The sequence below is a fragment of the Sturnira hondurensis genome, unplaced genomic scaffold (assembly GCF_014824575.4).
Source record: "Sturnira hondurensis isolate 20B ecotype Veracruz unplaced genomic scaffold, ASM1482457v3 Scaffold0004338, whole genome shotgun sequence".
NCBI classification, from domain to species: Eukaryota; Metazoa; Chordata; class Mammalia; order Chiroptera; family Phyllostomidae; genus Sturnira; species Sturnira hondurensis.
In genome coordinates, this window is record NW_028076969.1 from 4,257,276 (window position 1) to 4,283,830 (window position 26,555).

General features: G+C 38.4%; 1 protein-coding gene across 2 annotated transcripts in view; it reads left to right on the forward strand.

Moving 5' to 3' along the window:
• The window catches only part of CFAP91 (cilia and flagella associated protein 91), an 81,468-nt gene that overhangs the window by 28,015 nt on the left and 26,898 nt on the right, over window positions 1–26,555 (forward strand). For both annotated transcript variants that reach the window (XM_037045572.1, XM_037045573.1), the window contains exons 7-10: window positions 12,547–12,724; window positions 16,624–16,781; window positions 18,039–18,221; window positions 19,342–19,484. In XM_037045572.1, coding sequence (XP_036901467.1) covers window positions 12,547–12,724; window positions 16,624–16,781; window positions 18,039–18,221; window positions 19,342–19,484 — 662 coding nt within the window. The remainder of the gene's footprint in view (window positions 1–12,546; window positions 12,725–16,623; window positions 16,782–18,038; window positions 18,222–19,341; window positions 19,485–26,555) is intronic.

The following is a 26,555-nucleotide window of genomic DNA, read 5'->3' on the forward strand; positions in this document are numbered from 1 at the left end:
CACTGTTCCGTATCGTGAAGGGCCTGTCATGAACGCAGGTGATTACCCCACCTCACTTTTCCAATCTCTATTTACACATCTCTGCAAACAGCTGACACTTGGCCACCTGTTGGGCTTATAGGTGAACAAATAGCAGCATAGTCTGCTCTCAGGAGTCTGAATCCCGGGAAGAAGCCCATGTAGATTTGGGAGGTGGGCTTGGGGCCATATGTGGAAGGGTCTTGAAGGGTAGGACTAGATCCAGGTGGGCATATTCCCTTGGACTCCTCACACTGTGATGACAGGCAGGGCTCTGAAGAACTTGGCTGTGGAATTGTCCCTCTCACCAGGTCAAAAAGCACACCTGTTCAGCGTGCTCATGAGAGAAACCTGCAGGTGATATCAACCCAAGAATTACAAAGCATCTAAGAGACACTGGGAGTGATCCACAAAAAATAAAGAAAAAGTTATTGAGCAAACAAAGCAAGTGGAGCAATTTGGAAAAGACTCAGGAAGTACTTTTTAAACCCCCAAAAGAGGTGAAGAGGGAAATAATAACAATGAAAACAAGAATGGGAGCTATGAAAAAGAACCAGGTAGAATCATTGGAAGAAATAGTAATTAGCTTCAAATTTGATTAGAAAGCAGTGGGATTAGAAAGAGTGGGAATTTCTGAGTTAAAGGAGAAATACATGTTTCACAAATGGTAGAGGGGAAAGAGGAAATAGCAGAGAGCTGATAAGGGGGCTAAAATAAAGAAAAAACACAGTGAAGAGAAGACACATAGTAAGATGTCAGAAAAGTGTTCAATCATTTTAGTAATCAAAATACACAAAAGTGACTTAAACTTGCATCTTAAAAATATTCTTGGGTTGGACTAAAACCCAGCAAAAGTAGCTTGCTATTTATAAAATAACACTGAAACTTTGAAAATAAAGAGATGGAAAAGTACACTGATAGCTAACCCAAAGAAAGCTGATGTAACAATGTTAATATTAGACCAAAGTTAATCAGAAAACATTAAAAGGGCAAATGAAGGACATATAATGCTATAAGAGAATATGTCATGAACTTTTATGTACCCTAGACTCAAAATGTAAAGCAAAAATTGATTGAATCATGAGGAGAAATAGACAAATTCCTACTAATGTGGATTTTAATGCACTTCTTTCAGACTAGGCTAGGAAAAGTTAGTGAGGATTAGACGGTTTGAACAAGATGATTAATGTGCTTCATTCACATAAGAGAGTCTGTGTGTGGTAGGCCACGGCCAGGCCTGCTGCTGATCTGACTGTGTGTTAAGAAACGGAATGCGGAAACACTTGGCTGCGGTACTGCAACCAAGTACCGTGGTTTTGGGCTCCTCTGACTTGACAGATTCCTCACTTCACGTGTTTACGGTCATTTGATTCATGAGAAAGACACCACTATAATTCAGCAGGGAAAAGGAGGTCTTTTCAAATAAATGACAATAAAACAATTAGATATTCATGTGCAAAAAAAAACCCAAAACGAAAAAGCTTTGATTCTGATTCCTACTTCAATGTCATCCCAGCAAAAAACCCGACAGATGTGTGTGCGTGTGTAAATTCAAAAACTGATTCTAAAATTGATATGGAAATACCAAAGGGCCAAAAGCACTCAAGACGAATGTGAAGAAATAGAACAAGTACACACTAACAGATATAACGACTGTAAAGTTGCAGTAACTAAAGAGTGTGGTATATTCTCAAAGACAAACAAATCTATCCTTGTTATAGAATAGAGTCCAGAAGTTAAATCACAGATAAATATCATCTCATTAAAACAAAGATGACACTGCAGTGCAATTGGGGAAAAATGGTCTTTTTGGTATGTGGTGCTGAGTCAGGTAGTCATCTTGAAAAAAAGTGACTCTTGATTCCTATTTCACTCCACAAACCAAAATCAATCACAGATGTTAAGTGTGAAAGGTGAAACAATAAAACTTTTAGACAGAAACATAAGAGAATATTTTCATGACCTTGGGTAGGCAAAGATTTTATTTATTTTTATTTTGAAAAATATATTTTATTGATTACACTGTTACAGTTGTCACATTTTTTTCTCCTCTTTACTCTGCTCGGCCCTGTACCCTGCATCCCACCATCATTTCCCCACTTTAGTTCATGTCTGTGGGTCATACATGTAAGTTCTGTGGCTTCTCCATTTCCTATGTTATTCTTACCCTCCCCCCTGTCTATTTTGTACCTACCATTTATGCTGCTTGTTCTCTGTACCTTTTCCTCCCTCCTCCCCCTTCCCCACTGATTACTCTTCATGTGATCTCTATTTCTGTGAATCTGTTCTTGTTCTGGTTGTTTGCTTAGTTAGTTTTGGTTTTTTAGGTTCAGTTGTTGATAGTCGTGAGTTTGTTGTCTTTTTCCTGTTTGTAGTTTTGATCTTCTTTTTCTTAGATAAGTCCCTTTAACATTTCATATAATGAGGGCTTGGTGATTATGAACTCCTTTAATTTGACCTTATCTGGGAAGCACTTTATCTGCCTGTCCATTATAAGTATAGCTTTGCTGGATAGAGCAGTCTTGGCTGTAGGTCTTTGGATTTCATGACTTGGAATACTTCCTTCTAGCCCCTTTTTGTCTGCAAACTTTCTTTTGAGAAATCAGCTGCTTGTCTTATAGGAACTCCTTTGTAGGTAACTGTCTCCTTTTCTCTTTCTGCTTTTGAGATTCTCTCCTTATTTTTCATCTTGGGTAATGTAATTATGATGTGCCTCAGTGTGTTCTTCATTGGGTTCAACTTCTTTGGGACTCTCTGAGCTTCCTGGACTTCCTGGAAGTCTATTTCCTTTGCCAGATTGTGAAAGTTCTCCTTCATTATGTTTTTAAATAAGTTTTTAATTTCTTGCTCTTCCTGTTCTCTTTCTGGCACCCCAAACTGGGATGTTGGAACATTTAACGATGTCCTGGAGGCTCCTAAGCCTCTCCTCATTTTTTTTTGAATTCTTGTTTCTTCATTCCGTTCTGGTTGAATGTTTATTTCTTCCTTCTCCAAACCATTGGTATGAGTCCCTGTTTCCTTCCCTTCACTGTTAGTTCTCTGTACATTTTTCTTTATCTCACTTTTCATAGCCTTCACTTTTTTTTCCTCTACTTTGTGACCATACTAAACCAATCCTGTGAGCATCCTGATTACCAGTGTTTTGAACTCTGCATCAGATAGATTGGTTTAGTATCTCTTCATTACTTCTTTGTATTTTTTCTGGAGCTTTGATCTTTCTTTCATTTGTACCATATTTTTTGTCTTGGTGTGCCTGTTATGTAGTAAGAGGCAGATCCTTAGGTATTCACCAGGGCAGGGCAACTCACATTGTGGCGCTGTATGTGGAGGAGGTGTCCAAGAGGGAACAGTGCTGCTCTCTGGGCTCTTGGCCAGCTTTCAGTCACTTCCCCCATTACCCACAAGCAAATTGGGCCCTTCTGGTGCTAATTCCCAGGTAGAAGAGTATGTTCTAGGACTCTGTGGGTCTCTCCAACAAACTGTGAGGCTAGAAGTTTCTCCTGCCACTGTAACCCCCACAGATTTTTTTAGTCAAAGGTTTTGAGGCTTTATTCTCATGTACTGGAACCCTGGGTTGCTCATCATCTGTCTCACTCCCCAGTTGTTTCTCCTGGTTTATCTACCTGCAAATGTGGCACTGCCCACTCTTCCAGCCAGCGCTTTGCCCATTCCAGTCCTCCAGCCACTGCCTTGCCAAAAGTCCTCTCCACCCTGGCTGCCTATCTCTGCCCCTCCTACCAGTCTGGATGAATGTTTCTTCTTTAACTGCTTGGTTGTTAAATTTTCATACAGTTCGATTTTCTGGAAGTTCTGGTTATTTTTTGTTTTTAAATTTGTTGTTGTCCTTCTTTTGGTAGTGCAAGGAGGCAAAGTGTATCTGCCTATGCCTTCATTTTGGCCAGAAGTCCAGTAGGCAAAGATTTTATTAAATAAGACAAAAATGCTAATAATAAAGGGGGAATAAGAAATTAGATCACATTAAAATTAAGGACTTCTACAAAAATTACATGATCATATCAATAGATGTGGAAAAAGCATTGGATAAGGTACAGCACCCATTTATGATAAAAACACTTAGCAAAGTAGGAATAGAGGGATCATTCCTCAACATAGTAAAGGCCATATGAGAGACCTACAGCCAACATCATACTCAATGAGCAAAACTTAGAGCTTTACCCCTCAGATCAGGAACAAGACAAGGATGCCCACTTTCAGCACTCCTACTCAACATAGTACTAGAAGTCCTAGCCACAGCCAATCAGACAAGAAAAAGAAATAAAAGGAATCTGGATTGGAAAGAATGAAGTAAAACTGCCACTATTTTCAGATGACATGATAGTGTACATAGAAAATCCTAGAGACCCCGCCAAAAAACTACTCGACCTAATAAATGAATTTGGCAAAACAGCAGGATACAAAGTCAATATTCAGATATCAAAGGCATTTTTGTATATCAACAATGAAATATCAGAAACAGAAATCAGGAAAAAAATCCCACTTGACATAGCAACAGGAAAAATAAAGTAACTAGAAATAAATCTAACCAAGGAGGTTAAAGACCTATACTCAGAAAACTATACAACACTGAAGAAAAAAATTAAGGAAGACAAAAGAAGTGGAAGCACCTACCATGTTCATGGATTGGAAGAATTAACATCATCAAAATGACCATACTACCCAAAGCAATTTGGGTTCAGTGCAATCTCTATTAAAGTACCAATGACATATTTCACAGATATAGAACAAACATTTCAGAAATTTATATGGAACTGTAAATGACCCCAAGTAGCTGCAGCAATTTTGAGAGAGAAGGACAAAGCAAGAGGGATCATAATACCTGATACCAAACTGTATTACAAGGCCACTATAATCAAAACAGTCTGATATTGACATAAGAACAGACACATAGACAAATGGAACAGAACAGAGAGCCCAGAAATAAACCCAATGGCCAATTAATATTTGACAAAGGGGGAAGAAACATAAAATGGAGTAAAAATAGCCTCTTCAACAAATGGTGTTGGGCGATCTGGACAGCTACATGCAAAAAAATGAAAGTTAATCAGCAACCTACACCATACACAAAAATAAATTCAAGGTGGATAAAAGACTTAAATATAAGTTGGTACACCATAAAAGTCCTAGAGGAAAACATTGGCAGGAAAATCTCAGATATTCCACACAGCAACATCTTCACTGATATGTCCCCTAGAGCAAGGGACATAAAGGAAAGAATAAACAGATGGGACCTCATCAAATTAAAAAGTTTTTGTATGGCTAGAGAAAACAGTATTAAAAGGAAAAGAGAACCAACTATATGGGAAAGCATATTTGCCAGTGATACCTTAGACAAGGGTTTGATCTCCAAAATGTATAAAGAACTCACATGACTCCACTCCAGGAAGAAAAAAAAACAATTAAAAATGGGCAAAAGACCTGAACAGACACTTCTCCAAGGAGGACATACAGAGGGTCCAGAGACATATGACAAGATGCTCAGCATCACTGGCCCTCAGAGAGATGCAAATTAAAACCACAATGAGATATCACTTCACACTGGTCAGAATGGCCATCCTAAACAAATCAACAAACAAGGATGTGGAGAAAAGGGAACACTAGTGCACTGCTGGTAGAAATGCAGACTGGTGCAGCCACTGAGGAAAACAGTCTGGAATTTCCTCAGAAAACTAAAAATGGAACTGCCTTTGAACCCGGAAATTCTACTGCTGGGATTATATTCTAAGAATCCTGAAACACCAATCCAAAAGAACCTATGCACCCCAATGTTCATAGCAGCACAATCTACAATAGCTGAGTGCTGGAAGCAACCTGCCTATCAGTAAATGACTGGATCAAAAACTATGGTACATTTACACAATGGATTTCTATGCAGCAGAGAGAAAGAAGGAGCTCCTACCTTTGTGACAGCATGGATGGAACTAGAGAGAATTATGCTAAATGAAATAATCCAGGCAGTGAGGGACAAATACCATATGATCTCATCTTTAACTGGAACATAATCAACAAAAGAAAAAAGCAAACAAAATATAACTCAAGACATTGAAATTAAGAACAATCTAACAATAGCCAGAGGGAAGGTGGAAGGGGACAGTGAGGAGAAGGGTTTTCAGGAACTAATATAAAGGACACATGGACAAAACCAAGGGGAAGAGTGGAAGTAAGGGGGGGTGGTTTTGGCTGGGGTTGGGAAGAATGTTGGGGAGAGAAAGCAGACAACTGTAATTGAACAACAATAAAGTAATTTAAAATTTGTAAATAAGGTAAAATAAAAAAAAACTTTCCACAAACAAACCAACAAACCACACATTAAGATAGTGAAAAGGCAGGCCACAGATTGGGGGAAGACATCTGTACTACAGCTATTATGTAGCAGAAGACTCAGAGTTACAACACATAAAGAAACCCTAGAAAATCAATAAGAAAAAGATAACCTAACAGGAAAATGAGAAAATAATGTAAGCAGGCATTTAATAGGATTTTCAAATGGCTAATTAACATATGGAACAGTGTTCAATTTAATTGGACATCAGGAAAATGCAAATTAAAATCTCATGTGATAATACTACACACATACCAGAAAAGCTAATATCAAGAAGATTGACATTACTTAGTGGTGATAAGGATTTGAAGCAGAGAATTCATATACTGCACATACACACACACACACACACCCCTATTTTAAAAAATGGTTTGGTAGTATCTTCTAATGCCAAACATACCTATGACCCAGGATTTTCATTTTAGCTATATACTGAAGTACTTACTTCTACTAACAATTGCATGTATATATTCACCAAAAGACAAGCGCAAGAATATTCTTAGCAGCAGTATTCATAGTAACTCAAAACTAAAAACAACCCAAATGTCCATCAACCATAGGACGGATGAATAAAATGTAGTGTATTCGTACAATGGAATACTCCATAGGAATAATAATGATGTGTAAAACTACATGTAACCACATGGGTGAATCTCACATATAATAGATGCTGAGCAGAAGAAGTAAGACACAAAAGAATTCCTATTTTGGTTCCATTTATATGAAGCTTAAAACCTGCCAAAACTAAGTTAGTATGTTAGGAATTATGATGGTGGTTTTCCTTAAGGCAGGAAGAGATTGGGAGGGAGTATGATGGGCAGTTTTGGGTTCTAGTAATATTCTGTTCCTTGATCTGAGTGCTGGTTATGTGGGATGTTCATTTGTGTGCCTTTATGCACGGATGTCATGCATTAATAAAAAGTATACACAAAAATAAGTGTAAAATAGGCCCTGACTAGTGTGGCTAAGTGGATTGAGCACCGGCCTGAGAACCAAAGGGTTGCTGATGCGATTCCCAGTCAGGGCACATGCCTAGGTTGCAGGCCAGGTCCCCAGTGCAGGGTGTGTGAGAGGCAACCACACATTGATGTTTCTTTCCCTCTCTCTCCCTCCCCCCTCTAAAAATAAATAAATAAAATCTTTAAAATATATAAGTGTAAAATAATGACAGTGCAAAAGAAAAAATAAGCACAAAGAAAAAATATTAAGGGCTGTAAGCACTTAGAAAAAATATTTCTAACTGTAAGCACAAAGAAAAAATATTAAGGGCTTACCCTGTCCTGGGAGTGGTTCCAAGTGCTTTATTTTTTATTTTAATTTTTTAAAATCTTTTATTTATTTATTTTTAGAGAGAGGGGATGGGAAGGAGAAAGAGAGTGAGAGATACATCAATGTGTGGTTGCCTCTCATGTGTCCCCCACTGGGAACTGGCCCACAACCCAGGCATGTGCTCTGACTGGGAATCGAACCAGTGACACTTTGCTTCACAGGCCCCTGCTCAATCCACTGAGCTACACCAGCCAGGGATATATTTTTAATTTATTTAATCTTTAGAAGTTGAATAAATAACACAACTTAAATCAGATATTAATACTATAGATCTTTAAAAAGGCAAAAGAAATAGCCATTAGGACCATAAGGTAATTTTTTTTGGATAAAGGTTAATAGAACAACCAAACTTCTTAAAGGAAATATCAAGACAAAAGACAGAGATAAAAATAATGTGTATCCTAGATTGGAAGGGTATTATCCTTCCACTATTGGGGTTGGAAGGGGGACATAACTACAGAGTAAATTATTTAAGAATCATAAGAAAATACTGTGCATATCTTTCTGTCCAGTATCTTAAAAATAGATTATATAATTTCTAAGGAAAATAAAAATTACCAAGTTGGTTTCAAGAAGAAATAGCAACTCTGAATATAATAATAACTACAGAAATTGACTTGGTAAAAGAAATTCTTATAAGAGTACCATGCCTAAACAGTTTTACAGATAAGTTTGCCACATCTTTAAAGTACAAACAAGCTCTGTTTCATGCAAATTCTTCCAGCAAAGAGAAAGAGAGAATAGATGTTAATTTATTCATTTTATGAAACTAGTATAGCCTTGATTTGAAAACTGAATGAGGATAATACTAGAAAGGAAAATTATGGGTCTATCTCACATATGAAGAATATGCAAAAATTCTAAATAAAATACCAGCAATCAAATCTTGCAGTATTTGAGGGACTTCTGGTCAAGATGGCAGTGTAGGCTCACCTCTTTACACAACTACATTAAAATACAGCTAAAATATAGAACAACCATTACTCAGGAATGTAAGAAGTCAAGCTGAATGGAAGTCTTAACAACTACAGAATTCACAAAACCACATCCTTCCAGAGTGGTAGGAGCGGCACAGACATAGAACCATAGACATGGTCCCTCAACCATGTGGATAAAAATTCAGGAGTGATGATATCTCAGGAGCCAGGAGTCCCAGCCCAACACCAGTACCTCCAGCCCACGGTTCCTGTGTCAGGAAGACAAGTCCCCACAACTTCTGGCTGCAAAAACTAGTGGGGATTCAGTCAGTGGAAGAAACTATCGGAGCCCCAAGCAGTACCTCTTAAAGAACCCACACACAAACTTACCTACTCAGACTTACTCTCTCTGACCTCCAGCACTGGAGTAGCAGTTTCAAAGACACCAGTGGTGTACAGGAAGAAACTGAAGTGTCTGACATAAGGCAAGCAGAGACCATTGTCCCTTTGCAACCCTCCCCCCACAGAGCCAGCAAGCTGGCTGCCCCACCTTGGAGGTATCCAGAGACTCCACTCCACCCTCTTTACAGCCCACAGAAGCTGCTTTTCCCTAAGAATGGCCGGTCTTGTCTCCTAAATTTTGTCAAACAAGCCACAGCTGGTTTCAGTGAGCCCTCTGGCAGCCAGATTAGAATCATAGCTTGGCTTTGCCTGGGAATCTCTAAGCCCAGCACAAGTAGCAGCCATCTCAGATTGCTTTACAGCTCACATAGGATGCCTTGGGAAAAATACATGTGGGGGCTAACTTTGGCCTGCACCACCCAGGAAACCCTAGGGCCAGTGCACCCAGTGGAGGGCTACAGACCACATCAGAACACCACCACTCTGCCCCTGCACAGCTGATCCTCCACAGAGGGCAGAGGTTGGTGGTCAGTAGTCACAGCCAGTTCTTGCACCTGACTGGCTTGGGTAAATCCCTCCCATTGATCTGCCAACAGCAACCAAGGCTGAACTACAAGAGGGGAATACTAAGCCCATAAGAAGGGTGCACCTTGAGTACCCATCTTGGGTCATAAAGGAGGCCAGGCCACTGGACCCTATAGGACACCTACTATATTAAGCCATATTACCAAGACACAGAGTCAAAGAAACTCTACCTAATACATAGAAACAAACACAGGGAGGCTGCCAAAAGAAGGAGACAAAGAAACATGGCCCAAATGAAAGAACAAATCAAAACTCCAGAGAAAGAGCTAAATGAAATGGAGATAAGCAATTTATCAACTGCAGAGCTTAAAACATAGTTTATAAGGATGCTCAAAGAACTTATTGAGGATCTCAGCAGCATAAAAAGAACTTGTTGGGAACCATCCTGCCTGGTTTCAGAAGCTATAACCCTCCAATGGCTGAGGCTGAGTGAGCAACCTTGGGACCATAAGCCACTAAGGAGACAAAGCTTATCTCCCTAGCAGGGGTACCGCCGCTGCTCCTTTTATTTCACCCTGCCTGGCCCCCAGTGCTTGATCAGTTAGCCAATGATGGGTAAGATTCCTCAAGGTAGGGATGACCTAAGACAGGCATGATCATGGAGAGGCCCCAGGGAAGGGGCTATAGCAAAGGGGATGATGGACCCTTGCCCCTCGGCTTTGACATAGCCTGAGTTTTCATTCTGTCTGCAAGAAGTCTTGTAATCTCTTGGCTGCCTTACTTCCCCTGCCTGACTTAAGCCTGAAACAGTGACAGAGGACAGTGCAGCCCTGTGCTGGAAAGGGTGGGTTCCCCAGGTGATCAGGCCTAAGAAAGAGTATATAAAATCCTGTGAAAACTGCTTTGTTAAGAATGCTCTCGATTTTCTGATAAGGTCCAAGCAGGAAGTGAGTTTGTTTCCCAAAGTTTTATAGCCCTTCTCCTTTGAGAGATCGGCCACCTTTCCTCCCCAAGCAGATCATGTCTTGGTAGACTTATTCTCACCCATGGCGACCAGGGGGGCTCTGCGGGTAGAGCCCCACCCCCACAAGGAGTGAGTCAGAAATGAAAGATACACTAATTGTAATAAAGAACAATTTTGTAGGGAAACAACAGTAGAGTGGATGAAAACCAAGAATTGGATCAATGATTTCGAACATAAGGAAGCAAAAAACAGCCTTGTAGAACACTGTGAAGAAAAACGAATCCAAAAAAATAAGGATAGTATAATCAGCCTGTGGGACAACTTCAAGAGGTCCAACATTTGTGTCATAGGAGTTCCAGAAGGAGAAGAAAAAAGAGCAAGAAATTGAAATCTATCTGAAAAAATAGTGAAAGAAAATTTTCCTAATTAGGTGGAGGAAATAGACATGCAAGTCCAGGAAGGACAGAGAGTGCCAAACAAGTGGATACAAAGAGGCCCACTCCAAGACACATCATAATTGAAATGCCAATAGTTAAAGATAAAGAGAGACTCTTAAAAGCAGCAAGAGAAAAGAAGTTAGTTACCAGATGGTTGCCAGATGGGAGTGGGGAGGGGAGAATGGATGAAGAGGTGAGGGAATTAAGAAGTATGATTAGGTAGTTGCAGAATAGTCATGGGAAGGTAAAGCACAGTATAGGAAATGGAGTAGTGAAAGAACTTATATGCATGACCCATGGACATGAACAATGGTGGGGGGATTACCTGATGGAGTAGGGGATGCTGGGTAAAGGGGGTCAAAGTAGGAAAACTCAGGACAACTGTAATAGCATAATCAATAAAATATTATTTTAAAAAGTTTACAGTATTTAAAAAGATGACTTATAAGGAAGTGGGTTAATCACATAAATTCAAGTTTAGTACAATATCAGAAAAACAATATAATTTAATATTTTAACAGAAGATGTAGGAAAAATGCTTTAATAGATACAGAAAAGGTGCTTACTAACATTCAATACTCATTTATGGTATAAACTCTAAATAAACTTGGATCAGAAGGAAATTTTAGTAATTTAATTAAAGGTGTCTACATAGCCTTCAATAAATGTAATACTAATGGTGAAACTTTAGAATCTTTACCTTAATATTTAGAAAAAACAATCATCTCTTCATTACTACTATTATTGAGAAGTGCAGAGAAGATCTTAGCCTAGAGCTCACTGAGCTAGGCTACAACCCTTTGCCTTTAGGTGACATTTTTGTATGTGATAATTATTAGTAAGTGCTCCTGGCGTTTAGCACGTGGGTTGTGGTTTGAGGAGTAGGCTGGCATGGATACTGAACATTTTGTCCTGCCTGGGGTGGTGCCATACAAGAAATAATTGTCCACTATGGCAGTAATAGTACCCTTGTTGAACAATGTTGAATCAGTGCAGTAAGAGAAAATAAATGAGGTTTGAGGATTAGAAAGAAGCATAACTATTGTTATCTGCAGACAGTGTGGTTGTTTAAAAAGTCAAATGAAATAACAAAATATTAGAACTAAGAACTTGAGTTCAACAAGGTAGTTGATTATGAAATCAGCATACAAAGATCAGTAGCTTTCCTATATATGAACAATGTCTAATTAGAAATGTTGACAATAATATTTTAATAGCAAATAACAAAGCAAGGAAAGCACTTAAAAACATGCAAGGCAGTTATGGAGAAAAAGATAAATTGTGAGCTTCTGCAAATTAATTTGATATGTCTTTGTATTTCAAAATATAGATTTGTTTCTGTTGGGCATATCAAGGTGTGACTATTCAGTAATCACATAATATTTTTCAACTACTTTCCAGCATCTTACATGTAGCTAAATAAAATGTATTTTGGATGAATTACTAACGAGAAGCAGTGCAGGGCACAGCTGTGAGGTACATCTGGAGGGTGTTTCCTAATATTTTATCGTGTCAAAACCTTAAATTTAAAGAGGATGGGAACTGAAAGGGAATACGTTAAATACTGGTAGGTACATGAGTTTGTCCATGTGTTGTTTTTGCTTCACCCTTCAGGGCGAGGTCTTCCGGCGGGACAAGCTGAGGTTGAGATGATCGAACGCGCCCGGGAGAAGCGTGCCTGGGAAGCCACTCTTCCCTCGCTGAGTGACATCTCCCAGTTTGAGAAGAGAAGGAAGATGATGAATGAGATGGAAAGGAAGGAGTGGGCTTTCCGAGAGCAGGAGATTGAAAAGTAGGTTCTCAGTCACTCAGACAACTGCTCCTGTGCTGATGGGGGTAATGTCAACACTTGTCCTCTGTAAAGCATTTCCCCAAATGCATTAGGTTTAAAAGCAATTTTCAGTCTGTAGAGGTAGGAAATCGGGTTTCTGGTTCTTTCAGGTACAATAACACTATATATAGTTGTCTCTCCATTGATATAAAATGTATGATGGTGTGTGCAGTGCACCCTGTCGGTGTGTGCAGTGCAGCATGGAGGCCCGATCTGAGCAGTTCCTCAAGGCACCTCTGATTCTTCTCTTCCCCTTTCTCTTCAGTCTCTGATCCAGACTGTCATAGAACCCCACTGACTTTTGTGTGTCTTTTAAACTCTCCCTTTCAGTTTATTCCCAGTAACACTGTCTGTAGGCCTTGGCCCACTTCCTGTCCATCAGATAGCCTCCTAGCTGATCCTGTCTCTTATTCCCCCTGGTACTGGTTCACAGGCAGAACACCTTGGGTTCCAGGTGTAGCTAATGGGGCATTTTCTATTTGAAAGCCAAATTGTGGAGTTTCTTCAATTATGAAATGAGCTCAGAGCACATAAATAACAATATGCTGAGGTACATCTGGTTGAGTTTTCAATAATTTTAACTGAGGTATTTGTATTAATGAGGTTGTTGTCCCTGGAATATGTAGAAATCACAACTCCCTAGGAAGGAGGGAAGGGAGGAAGGGAGGAAGGGCACTTACACCAAGGTTGTCGTTTTTCCAGGCTGTGATGGGGCACTTTATTGTTCATAGCAATGCTACCAAAGCCCCTGGCAATGTGCTTACATATAAAAAAGTTAGGGACCAAGAGGCTCTGGAACTCAGTGTAGTCTGAATTCAAAATATGTTAACCTTTTTGCAACACTTTCTGATTAACCCTGAATCAGGACTGGATGGTGTTTTGGTAAAAGCTTGCTATTTAATAGACAATAGTGTTTGGAGCAAAGTAGTGTTTATACCCAGTCCTCTCTGCAGAAATTTAAATTTATTGCTGCAATTTATAGAGCTATATTGTTGTCAGAAGCACATTTAAAAATACTAAAATTTGCCCTGGCTGATGTGGCTCAGTGAATTGAACACCAGCTTGTGAACCAAAGATTCACTGGTTCTATTCCCAGATAGGGCACATGCCTGGGTTGCGGGCCAGGTCCTCAGTAGAGGGTGATCCAGAGGCAACCACACATTGATGTTTCTCTCCCTCTCTTTGTTTCCCTTTCCCTCTCTAAAAATAATAAAATCTTAAAAAAAAAACTCTAAAATTCTGTCTGGCTAGAATGAAGACATCACCTGAGAAAGTGAGCACTTTGTTAAACTGAGGATAATTTTTAAGCAATATGTTTTGTGTCTCTCCTATGTGCCAGGCTCTGTGCTGTGAGTTGAGGAAACAGGAATGAATAGGACATTGCTATGCCCTAACAGAGTTCCTGATGGTCCACTGGGGTGGGGAAGGGAGGTGGTAGAGGTTTGGGCAAAAGACCTTCAGACCAACTCACAAGTAAGGTCTGCTCCATATACAAAGTACTAGGGGAACCCAGGCAAGAGAACCATCAGTTCTGTTTTCGGTGAGTGGAGATTTGGGAAAACTACTGAGAGAAAGTAGCCTCTGAGCTGGGTGTTGAAGAATGTGTAAGAAGCCATCAGGTAGATGACAGTATCAGTGATGATGATGAGGATGATGATGGTGATAATGGTATTCATAGAGCATGTATCACTTATAGAGTGCTTCTGACGTGCTGGATCCAAATTCCAAATCAATACTTCTGAAAGTGTAGTCCAAAGGCCAGCAACATCAGCAAGATCAGGGAACTTGTTAAAAATGCAAATCCTCAGGCCCAACGAGCTGCATGAGGGGTTGGATACAGCCATCTGGGTCATAAGAAACCCTCCAGGTTATCCGGTGCCTGCTCACGTTTGCGATCTACCCTTTAGCACATCGTACTCATTCATTCATTTCACGACCACAACAACCTAACAGGATCGATACTATTACTGTATCTATTTTATGACTGAAGACATTGAGCTAAGTGATGAAGTTGAGCATTGAACTGAGCATTTCTAACTCAGAAAAAAAGTGGCTGTTGGTATGTGGCTTATTGTTTTAACCGCCCCCCCCCCCGCCCATATCACTTGTCATTGCTTCCTCGCCCTCCCATGCATATTTACTTTGAGAAGCTCCATCAGTGTGACATGTTAGCTCTGCCCTTAATCCTTTTGAGTCAGACACTCAGCTTCCTCTGCTGAGGACTCGCTTTTCTCCCTTGTCAGCGTGGCAAGTTTGTTTGTCCCCTTGTTTGTCCTGAAGACTGCCACATCAGTGACTACTCGAAGGAGGCCTTCCCCCACCATCTTCCTCCTCCCCACTGACCAACTGGGACTAGTGCTAGACATTGGTGCTCTGCTGTTTCTTCTCCCACAGAAATCTTTCTGTTCTTCTGGTCCGGTCTTTATCTCCTTGTGTTGTAAATGTTGGCTTGTATGTGCACTCCACTAGAATAATGCTTCTTCAGAGAAGGTGCTTAGTTTTATTCATTGATGATTGTTCATCTGGCATATGGGGAACACTTAATAAATATTTGGCAAATGAATGACTGAATAAATTACTTACTGTATGAGTTTTGAAGTAGGAGTAAAATGTGCATCTCTGTTTTATGAAGGGAAGTCTTGGTAGCTTATGTGGCACAAGGATTGAAAGGGAGAAAGCCTAGACTAGCAACTCGAGTCCCAATTACAAGAGAGATGACAAACATGAGCTGGGGAGTGGATGCAAGAGTTGTATTAGAGGGAAGAAGATTTAAGAGAATATGTAGATTTCTGGGGGAACAAAATGAGTGGTTTTTTGAGGATGTCAGGGGATAGCCAGAGGTTTAAATAGACAGACGTTCTGGTTCAGAAATATACGGGCTGGTCCTGACTGGTGTGTTTCAATTGGTTGGAGCATCGTCCCACAAAATGTAAGGTTGTGGTTCAATTCCAGGTCAGGGCACATGGCTGGGTTGAGGCTTCAGTCCCCAGTCAGGGTGCATGCAGGGGGCACCTGGCCCATGTTTCTCTGTCACATTGATGTTTCTCTCTCTTTCTCTCTCCCTTCCCTGCTCTCCAAAAATAAATGAATAAAATCTTTTTAAAAAGGAAGACCTGGGCTGGAGATAAATACTTTAAAGTCATTTGTACATGATTGTATACACACACATGGGCAAAGTAGCCCTGCGAGAACAAGGCAAAGGTGGGGGGAAGGGAAGCAAAGGTCAACTGAGAGACCAGTATGTGCCAGACACCGGCATTTGCACATCTGATACTTAAGATAGGATGCCACAACCTCATCTTCTCTTTGCTCCTGTTTCCTAACCCTCCAGCAACCACATGACCAGGTATTGTGCATGAACATCCTGTTTATGTTCCCCCATCTACCTGGCACACTCATCTTTGTCCTTCAAAACTGCACCTGTGTGTATTCCTGTTATATACTCACTGCTGAGTTGTCACCCTCAGGTCCCCAGTTGTCATACTTTGCCAGAGTGGACTTTTTAAAATACATGAATATGATACCAGCCTAAACAGAAGATCCAGTTTATGGCAGGTATTCCCTTTCTCTCTAGTGGAACACCCTATTTAAGATACCACATACTTCTAAGCCCTGGCTGGTGTAGCTCAGTGGATTGAGTGCGGGCCTGCAAACCACACGATCGTGGTTTGATTCCCAGTCAGGGCACATGCCTGGGTTGCAGGCCAGTTCCCAGCAGGTGACTCACAAGAGGCAACCATACATTGATACTTCTCTCCTTCTCTTCTTCCCTTCTAAAGATAAATAAATAAAATCTTAAAAATAAAAAAAGAATTAAAAAAAGATACCACATACTTCTTTGTTTTGTAATTTATTTGAAGACTGCAGGAGATTCGCCTAGAAGTTCTAAAAGAGCTGCTGAAGAAACGTGACAAGAATCAGAATGAAGTGAATATGAAGCGCTTGAATGCCCAATGGTCTAAACTGCAGGAAGCAAAGGAGGCAAAACTGGCAAAAATTCAGCGCACACATGTATCAGGTAATGGTGTAGTATAAATGATGGAGAGAATGGAAAGTCTGTTTTGCTTTGGATCTTCGATTGAACCTAATTTAACTGTGACATACTTCTATGTTGATCCTAGTGTTATTTAATAGGTAAGGGATGGAAGATGACTTACTTCTCAAAAGTATAAGAGTGGACAAAAATTTCTTACTAAGAAAATGAAGTAATGATACTCCAGCTATTGACATAATGGGTGTGTGAGTGCACGTGTGCAGATGTTTGGCCCTGGATACAGGGTCCCATCTCCCAACTGTTTTTTCATTACTGCCCCCAAAAGCGACATTCAGAGATCTTTTTTCCTACTTCTCCCTTCGCATGAAGTTTTAATACCAGTTATACTGAATATTTATATTCAAGCATATCTGTACTTTATATATAAAAAGAGGAGTCAGTAGAAGGTTAAGAATGACTGAATAAAAATTTTAAAGTAAAATTTAAATTGTTTTAACTTATTACCATACCACTTAACTTTATAGCTATATTTGTTAAGTAAGTTTTAATGTAATTGATTTACTTATAAAAATTGTAGTGTATCAATTATATCAATATATGCAAATTAGCAATGTATATATGTAATAGCTACATAATCACATTTTAAAAATCAGTCAGAACCGTCATTTTTCTAGCAAAAATAAATTTACAAAATTAAATTAATTCTTTAGAAATTATTTTTAGTGGCTTTAACTTCTTTGATGTGAGAAAATAGCTTTCAACTTTAGCTGCATTTAGATAGTATCAACATATTTTTTTTCAGAACTTGACATATTCTAATTTATCCCAGTGTTAGCCAAGATGGACAGCGATTATTGAAGAATCTGTAGTCTTCTCTCCCTTTAATTATTCTCTAAAGGGAGTAATTATTCTCTTTAGTCTCCATTGAAAATGTACTTTCTTTTCAGTTACTTTGAGCTTCTTTCATTTATTTAACAAACTTTTATGGAATACCTCTTCTCGGGTCAGAGCTTGGAACACTGTATAAAACACTGTATAAAAGACTTGTGATGAGCACTAATGGAGGGCACTAACTGATTCAGCTTCCATCACTGCTGCCTGGGCCACAGACGACAGACTTCTGTTGTTACTGCTACGTTCTTGCTGCAGCGAGTGACCATCATAAAATTCATTCAATTCAGCAGCTTCCCTGAGAACAAAGCTAGAACTAGTTTCTAATCTGCACTTGGCTTGTTCAGGACAATATTTTGGAGATAGTCATAGAGGTATGTTTTATTGTAGCAATCAGAAAACTTGTGGGAAAGAGAAAGAATGTAGAAGGGAAGTTGGAGAGAAGAAATATCATCAAGGACTACTCTGATTATGCATCACAGGTCTACGGACCTCTCTCTCGTCTTGGACGTTTCCCAGACAACAACTCAGAGGATTTTGTAGTGAAAAACCACTATCTTGACACGTATGAAGGTAAGCAACTCACATAATTACCAGTTGAATATGAGAAGGTTATCTTAGAAGTATAAATTAAGTATATAATTTATATATGTCCTGGGGAGGAGAGTCTTCCTGTGCCTTGATGTGAGTAGTACTTTACATCTTTTATGCTAGTGATTGGGGTTATCTATTGTTATTCTCAATTAATGACAAAATACACCACAGTCAGATTAGCTAAACAAATATGAGATTGTGTAGTTCAATAGTTGTGGAAATAAAAAGAAATAGAAATTAAATGTATAAAACAGCAATTTAGATTAAAGGCCAAACAACAAATAAAAATATTTGCTAAAAGTAGTAATTAATATATTTAATATTATTAATAATGTGAGTTGATACAAACTAATACAAAGTACTAAGACCCTAATAAATAAATGGGTACACTATACAACAGTTTACTAAGGAATAAAGTCAATTAGCTACTAAACATTTAAACATGTTTAATGTCAGTAGTAATCAAAGTTAGGCAAAAATGAAATAGAAAAAGCTCTTATATCAGGTTCGTGAAGCAAAAAGGAAATATATAATAAAATTAGTCCTTTAAGAAGAAATACCATAAAACTAGTGGTCAAGAGGTTGGAAAACTGGGGGTTAAACTCATGAAGAAGACTATTTCTGTTATAAAGTTCAAAAGAGGCTTTTATTTAAATTATTTAAATTTCCTTTGACAAGTTGAAGTATCACATGGTCAAGATCATGAGTTGAAGGTGACAATGCTGAACTTGTAGCTCTGTCTTATCATTGCCAGAGCAGAGTATGATAAGGTGGTATCCATCCACTTCAGAAATGGTAGTGCCATGTATCACATGACCATTAATCTTCTGTTGACTATTATTGTGGGATTTATTTATTTTTGCAGGGCAATGTTTTCATTTTAGAATACACTTCTTATTTTTTTTAGTATAAGCCCCTGAGAACATGAGTTTATACATAAATCTGCATTATACTTTGGAGATAATTCAATGATATGAGATACACTTTATCAATAATTCTAAATGAGACCACTTGGCAAATAGTTATTAAAATTAACAGTCTACTTTCAAAATGCTGCATTTAAGCATAGACCCTAAAAATATGTACTTCCTTTCTATAGGATTAGTTGAACTTGAGTCATGTCTCCCAGAGTTTGTGACACAACCCCGAATCAGACCTCCAAAACCTAAAGTCATCACCACCAAGGCTGGTTTTCTGAAGAGGGCTGCAAGGATGGACCATGAGTTGGCAGAGGTTCATCAGGTAGAATCCTTATCTGGAAGACAAGATACTTCCAGTGGAACTTTTGCAGAGAAATACTAAACTCCAAAAATTGCACTTTGTCTTGGGCAGCAATGCCCAGGAGTTCTCAACACAGAACCCTTCATTCCTCTTCTCTCTAGACTTGGTCTCCTGGAGGTTGCTTGTGCTGTGCGGTGCTGAACCAGCGTGCGTTCTTCACTCATTTCAAACCCTAGGAAAACCTCTTGGAGGTTCTTTTCATTCACAGAAGGCATGTTTCACTCTAAAAGTGGTTCTTACTTTGAAGCTACAAAAATGTGACATGACATTGAGGTGTAGCAAGTTTCTAGTGTTAGTAATTACTTCTGGTTTTAGATTATAATAGGCCTCGTTTTCTCTCTTTTAGATTTGTTATCAGGGCATCATGGAGAAAGGGAGTCATGTTCAACTCCTCTCTCAGCTAGTTTAAAACTTAACTAAATGAGAAAGCTTGATGGTTATCCCCATAAACCAAGTATATAGCATCCACCAGCTGGGCTTTTTATTTGTTAATTGGACAATAGGCGTACTGGTTCGGATACTTCAGAATTTGTGTTTATGATAGTGGTGCTCAGTCTATATCTTGCTTCAGGATCCCTTGGATGCGTATAAAAACACGTTGCTGGGTCCCATCCCCCAAGTTTCTGATTTAGTAGGTCTGCAGTGGGGCTGGAGCATTGGCATTTGTTATGAGTTTCTGGGTCATGCCGATGCTTCAGGAACCATATTTTGAGATTCTTTGCTTTATAACATTCTTGTCACTGGTCTATGTGTGTTTGTTCAGATGGTTTTAGTAAGAGAATAAGAATCCACAGGAGCCCACACTCAAGATAAAAATTCAGACCTTGACAATCATTTACGTGTATCTATGTGGTTCTTTCCTAACTCATCCTTCATTTACCCATTCTGAAGTCTGTGTTCATTGTTCTCTCACTTTTTGTAAAAGTTTTTTTTTGTAGCTACTCCTTAATAGGGTATGGAAGTTCCCCTCCATTTTCAATATACTCAAGCTTTAAATCATGTGCTTATATTGATTTTGTCAAACATTTTATCTGCATTTATTGAGGTAATTATGTATTTTTTTAAATCATTGCATTAAGAACAGTTATAGGTGTTTTTTTTTTTATAAATAATAACTTATCCTTACATACCTTGGATGAACCTAACTTGTTCAAGATGTAGTATCTTATTTTTAATACAGTGTTGGATTTGATTTATTAATATGTTGTTCAGAATTTTAATTCTATATTCATGAGTGAAATGGCCTGATTCTTCTTTCTCATTTCTCATTTTGTATATGGTATTGGTACCAAAATTATTCAGAATGTTCTGGGGAGCTTTCTTCCTTTTCTACTTTTCAAAAGAGTTTAAGTAAGTTTGAGATGATCTATTTCTTCAGTTTGGTTGATTATTTATATAAAATTGCCTGAGTCATGTTTTCTTTATGGGAAATTTTTAATCAGTCTTCAATTTCCTTTTAACTTAGAACTTTCTACATTGTTTTAATAAATTATATTTTCTTCACAAATTCCATTTCACCTAATTTTTCAAATGTTTTGGAATATGGTTATTGATAGTATTATTTCATAATTTTTTAAATGTTTTATCTATAATCATGCCCACTCTTCATTTTCATTCATACCTTTATTTATTTGTGCTTAGGTTGTTTTTCCATAATCAATTTTACTAGATGTTTATTTATTTTATTGGTATTATTTCTTTGAACAGTGCAATGTTTACTTTGTTTATTTTCTTTATTATACATATTTATTTCAACTGCATTCATTCCCATTCATATTTATTATATCTTTCCACTTTCTTTGGTTCTGTTTTATAGTCCTTTTCCTAACTTAAAGTGAACATGTAGTTCATTAATTTTCAGTCACATATCAGTTTATACGAGTATGTATTTGTGTACGTATTTAAGGTTAAACATTTCCTTTAAAAACACTGCTGTTGGTTCAGTCCATTAGTTTTGATATATAGTATTTGTCATTTTTGTTAATGTTTAATTTTTTAAACATCCATTATGGTTTTTGAACTTTTGAGTATTTAACAGTGTGTGTATTTTTTAAGTTTTCAGATACACAGGGATTTTAACTCATTTTCTAATTAACTTCTAACTCAGTTGCTCTCTGGCCAGGGAACCTAGTGACATTGCTGTCATTCATTTTACTGATACATATGCTATAATCACCCAATACATTCTTAGTATTAATCATTTACCAGTTATCTTTTTAAATAAATTAAAAGAAAGAAAAAAGATTTTTTTTACCTTTATTCATTCCCTCACCACTCTTCCTTTATATAATAGATCCACATTTCTGATGTATGTAATTTTCCGCTGTCTAAATAACTCGTTTTACTGTATATTGCAGGGCATTTTTGCTGGCAATGAACTCCTTCAGTTTTGTCTATCTCAGGAAGTCTTTATTTCTGCTTTACACTTTTTTGGAGATATACTTCACATACCATAAAATTCACTCTTTTAATTATACAATTCAGTTGTTTTTTTAATATACTTACAGGATTGTTCAACATCACCATGGAATTTTCTGTCAAGATGGCATAATAGTTACGGCTCGTTTCCTCACACAACCACATCAAAATTACACCTAAAATATAGAACAACCATCATTCAGAAACATCAGAAATTGAGTTGAATGGAAGTCTGACAATTACAGAATTAAAGAAACCACATCCATCCAGATTGGTAGGAGGGGTGTAGATGCAGAACAGGCTGGTCCCACATCCATGTGTGGTAGATAAAATCTGGGAGGCATATCTCAGGAGTGAGGAGTCCCAGCCCCACACCATGTCCCATAGCCCAGGGTTCCAGTGCCAGGAAGGTAAGTCCTCATAATTTCAGGCTGCAAAAACCAGCAGGCATTGAGTCAATGGAAGAAAGTTCTGGAGTCCTAAGCAGTTCCCTTCAAGAATTCACACACAGACCTACTCAGACTCACTTCCTCTCAGCTCTAGCACCAGAGACCAGCTTAAAAGGCACCAAAGAGGAACTGAAGTGTCTGACATCAAAGCAGGAGCTAGGGGATAGCTTTCTCCTAGACAGAAAGGTGGGCAGAGGCCATTGTCTCTTTTCTGAGCCCTTTCCCCACAGAGTCACTGAGCCAGGAGGGGGTTGCCATATCTGAGATTCCATCAACCTGGCAAACACTGTTTGTCTCACCCTGTAGATGCCCTAAGACTCTGTCCCTCCCAACTTATCGGCCCACCAAATTGTTAACCACAACCTTTCTGTATGAATGGCTGGTCTTGGCTCATGCTTCACAATTTCATAAATCTATCAAACAAGCAACAGCTGGCCTCAGGAAGCCCCAAGCCCCTATACCGCTTGATAATTAGCCCCAGGCCTGGCACTAGCAGCAAAAGATAGCCTAGATTCACAGTGTGGGTTCACCTGGGAATCTCCAAGCTGAGCACAAGTAGCAGCCATCTCATATTCCTTTAGAGCTCATTCAGGGTGGCCCGGGGCAGAACACAGGTAGGGGCTGACTTTGACCTGCACCACCTGGGAAAACCCAGAGCCTGCACACCCAGTGAACAGCTACTGACCATGTCAGAGCACCACCACCCTGCCCCTGCACAGTTGATCCTCCATGGAGCACATAGATTGTCAGTGCTCATAGCCAGTTCTTGCAGCTGGCTGACCTGGGTAAATCCCTCCCATTGACCTACCAACAACAATCAAGACTCAACTACCAGAAGGGGAAGTACTCAGCCCACACTAACGGTACATCTTGAATACCCAGCATGGATGATTAGGGAGGTTGTGCCAATGGACCCTATAGGACACCTACTATATAAGGCCATGATACCAAGACAGAGTCATAATAGCTCTACTTAATACATAGAAACAAACACAGGGATGCTGCCAGTACAAGGAGATAAAGAAACATGGCCCAAATGAAAAAATAGATCAAAACTCCGGTAAAAGAACTAAACAAAATGGAGAGAAGCAATTTATCAAATGCAGAAGTCAAAACAGTGGTTATAAGACTGCTCAAGGAACTTAGTGAGGACCTCAACAGCATAAAAAATTTCAATCAGAAATAATGGATGCACCTGGCTGGTGTAGCTCAGTGGATTGAGTACCGGCCTGCGAACCAGACGATTGCGGTTTGATTCCCAGTCAGGGCACATACCTGGGTTGCAGGCCAGTTCCTGGCAGGGGCCAGATCCCAGCAGGAGATGCGCGAGAAGCAACCATATATTGATATTTCTCTTCCTCTCTCCTTCCCTTCCCCTCTAAAGATAAATAAATAAATATTAAAAAAAGAAATAATGGATGCACTAATGGAGATAAAGAACATTTACAGGGAAACAACAGTAGAGTGAATGAAGCCAAGAAATAAATCAGTGATTTGGAACATAAAGAAGCAGAAAAAAACCCAAAACAACCAATCAGAACAACAAGAAGAAAAATAATACAAAAAAAGACAGTTTACTCAGTCTGTGGGACAACTTCAAGTATTCCAACACTTGCATCATTGGAGTGACAGAAAAAGAAGAAAAAGAGCAAGAAACTGGAAATCTATTTGAAAAAATAATGAAAGATAACTTCCCTAATTTGGTGAAGGAAATAGACATGCAAGTCCAGGGAACACAGAGAGTCCCAAACAAGTGGATGCAAAGAGGCCTCCTCCAAGGCACATCATAATTAAAATGCCAAAGGTTAGAGATAAAGAGAGAATCTTAAAAGCAGTAAGAGAAAAGCAGTTAGTTATTCACAGAATAGTTCCCATGAGATTGTCAGCTGATTTCTCAAAAGAAACTTTGCAGGCTAGACGTGATTGGAAAGAAATATTCAAAGTCATGAAAAGTAGGGACCTATAACCAACATTGCTCCACCCAGCAAAGCTGTAACTTAGAATCAAAGGGGCAGATAAAGAGCTTCCCAGACAAGAAAAAAATAAAGGAGTTCATCATCACCAAACCATGATTATATGAAAAGTTAAAGGGACTTATTTAAGAAAAACAAGATCAAAACTATAAGCATATGAACAATAAAATGGCCAAAAAATACATCTCTACCAACTATTGAATCCAAAGAAAAAACTAAGCAAATAAAAAGAACAGAGACAGAATCATGAATATTGCCAGCATTTTGATGGTTGTCAAATGGAAGGGGTTGTAGAGAAATGGGTGACAAGATGAGGTGATTAAGAAGTACAAATAGGTAGTTTTAGAATAGCCATGGGGATGTAATAGTACATGGGGATGTATGAGAAATGGAGTAGCCAAAGAACTTATACACATGACCCATGGACATGAACAATGATGTGGGGATTGTCTGAGGGAGTAGGGGGTGCTGGGTGGAGGGTGACAAAGGGAGACAAAATCAGGACAACTGTAATATTGTAATCAATAAAATATAGTAAAAAAACCCGCATCACCACTATCTAATTCCAGAATATTCTCATCACCCCCACAAGAACCCCCATACCTGTTAGTAGTCACTCCCAATTATCTAGTTTCCCTTAGCCCTGGCAACCACTAGTGTACATTTTTTAATGGATTTGTCTTTTCTAGGTGTTACATATAAATGGAATCATACAATGTATGTCTTTTTGTGTCTGGTTTCTTTCACTTCACATGATGTTTTCAAAAGTTCATCCATATTCTAGCATGTCTCAATATTTCATTATTTTTATGGCCACACAGTATTCTGTTACATGGATATACACTTATTATTGTTCATCTGTTCATCAGTTGATGGAAATTTGAATTGTTTTCTATTTTTTGTCTATTATAAATAATACTGCTGTGCACCTTCATGTACAGATTCTTGTGTGGACAAATGTTTTTAGTTCTCTTGGGCTTATACCTAGGAGTGAAATTGCTAGGTTACATGGTAACTCTATGTTTTACTTATTGCAAAACTCTCAGACTGCTTCAAAAGCACCTGCATTGTTTTGCATTCCCTACAGCAATGTGTGGTGGTTCCCATTTCACTGCATTGCTTTGTCATCACTTGTTATCATCCATCTTTTTTATTATTGCCATCCTAGTATATGTTAGGTAGTATATATCATTGTAGTTGTGATTTGCATTTGTCTAATTATGAAGGAGTTGTAGCATCTTTTTATATCCCTTAGTTATTTGTATATCTTGTGGAGAAGTGCCTGTTCAGATCTTTCACTCATTTCTAAACTGGGTTGTCTTCTTACAGACATTATTTTTAATGTATATTTATTGATTTGTAAGAGATCTATATATATTTTGAAGACCAGACCCTTATCAGATATATGGTTGGCAAATTTTTCCCATTCTATGGGATGTCTTTTTACTTTCTTAATAGTATCTTTTGAAACACAAAAGTTTTAGATTTTGATCTTTTTTCTTTTGAATAATGGTTTTACTAGGTGGAAGGTCCTAGGTTGGTGGGATTTTGTTCTTTCAACACTTCAAAGATTTCAGTCTATTCTGTTCTTGCATGCATGGTTTCTCAGTATAGGTTTACTGTAATTATTGTCATTATTCCTTAGTAGCTAAGGTGTGGCTTTCCTCTGGCTCTATAAAAAATTTTCTTTTTGTCTCTGGTTTTGTTTAATTTAAATATTATATGCCCAAGGTAGGTGTTTTATTTGTTTGTTTTGTTTGGTTTTTAGGTATGTATCTTGCTTAGTTTTCTCTAAGCTTTCTGGGTCTGTGGTTTGGTGTTTGTCATTAATTTTCTACCATTATTACTTTAGAAAATTCTCCTGCTGCATTTTCTCTTTCTTCTCTTTTGGTATTAGTTATACATGTTGTGCCTTTTAATATTGTCTCATGTTCTTGGATGATTGTTCTTTTTTGGATTCTTTTTCTCTATGCATTTCAGCTTGGGAACTTTTTATTGACTTGTCTTTATGTTATTTGATTCTTTTCTTGGCTGTGTTGAGTCTACTGATGAGTCCATTGAAGGAATTCTTTATTTCTTTTACTGTATTTTGAGTTGTAGGATTTCATTTTGTTTCTTTCTTAGAGTTTCTCTGTTTACATTTGTTCTTGAATATTCTCTACCTTTTCCATTAATGCTCTTAACATACTAAT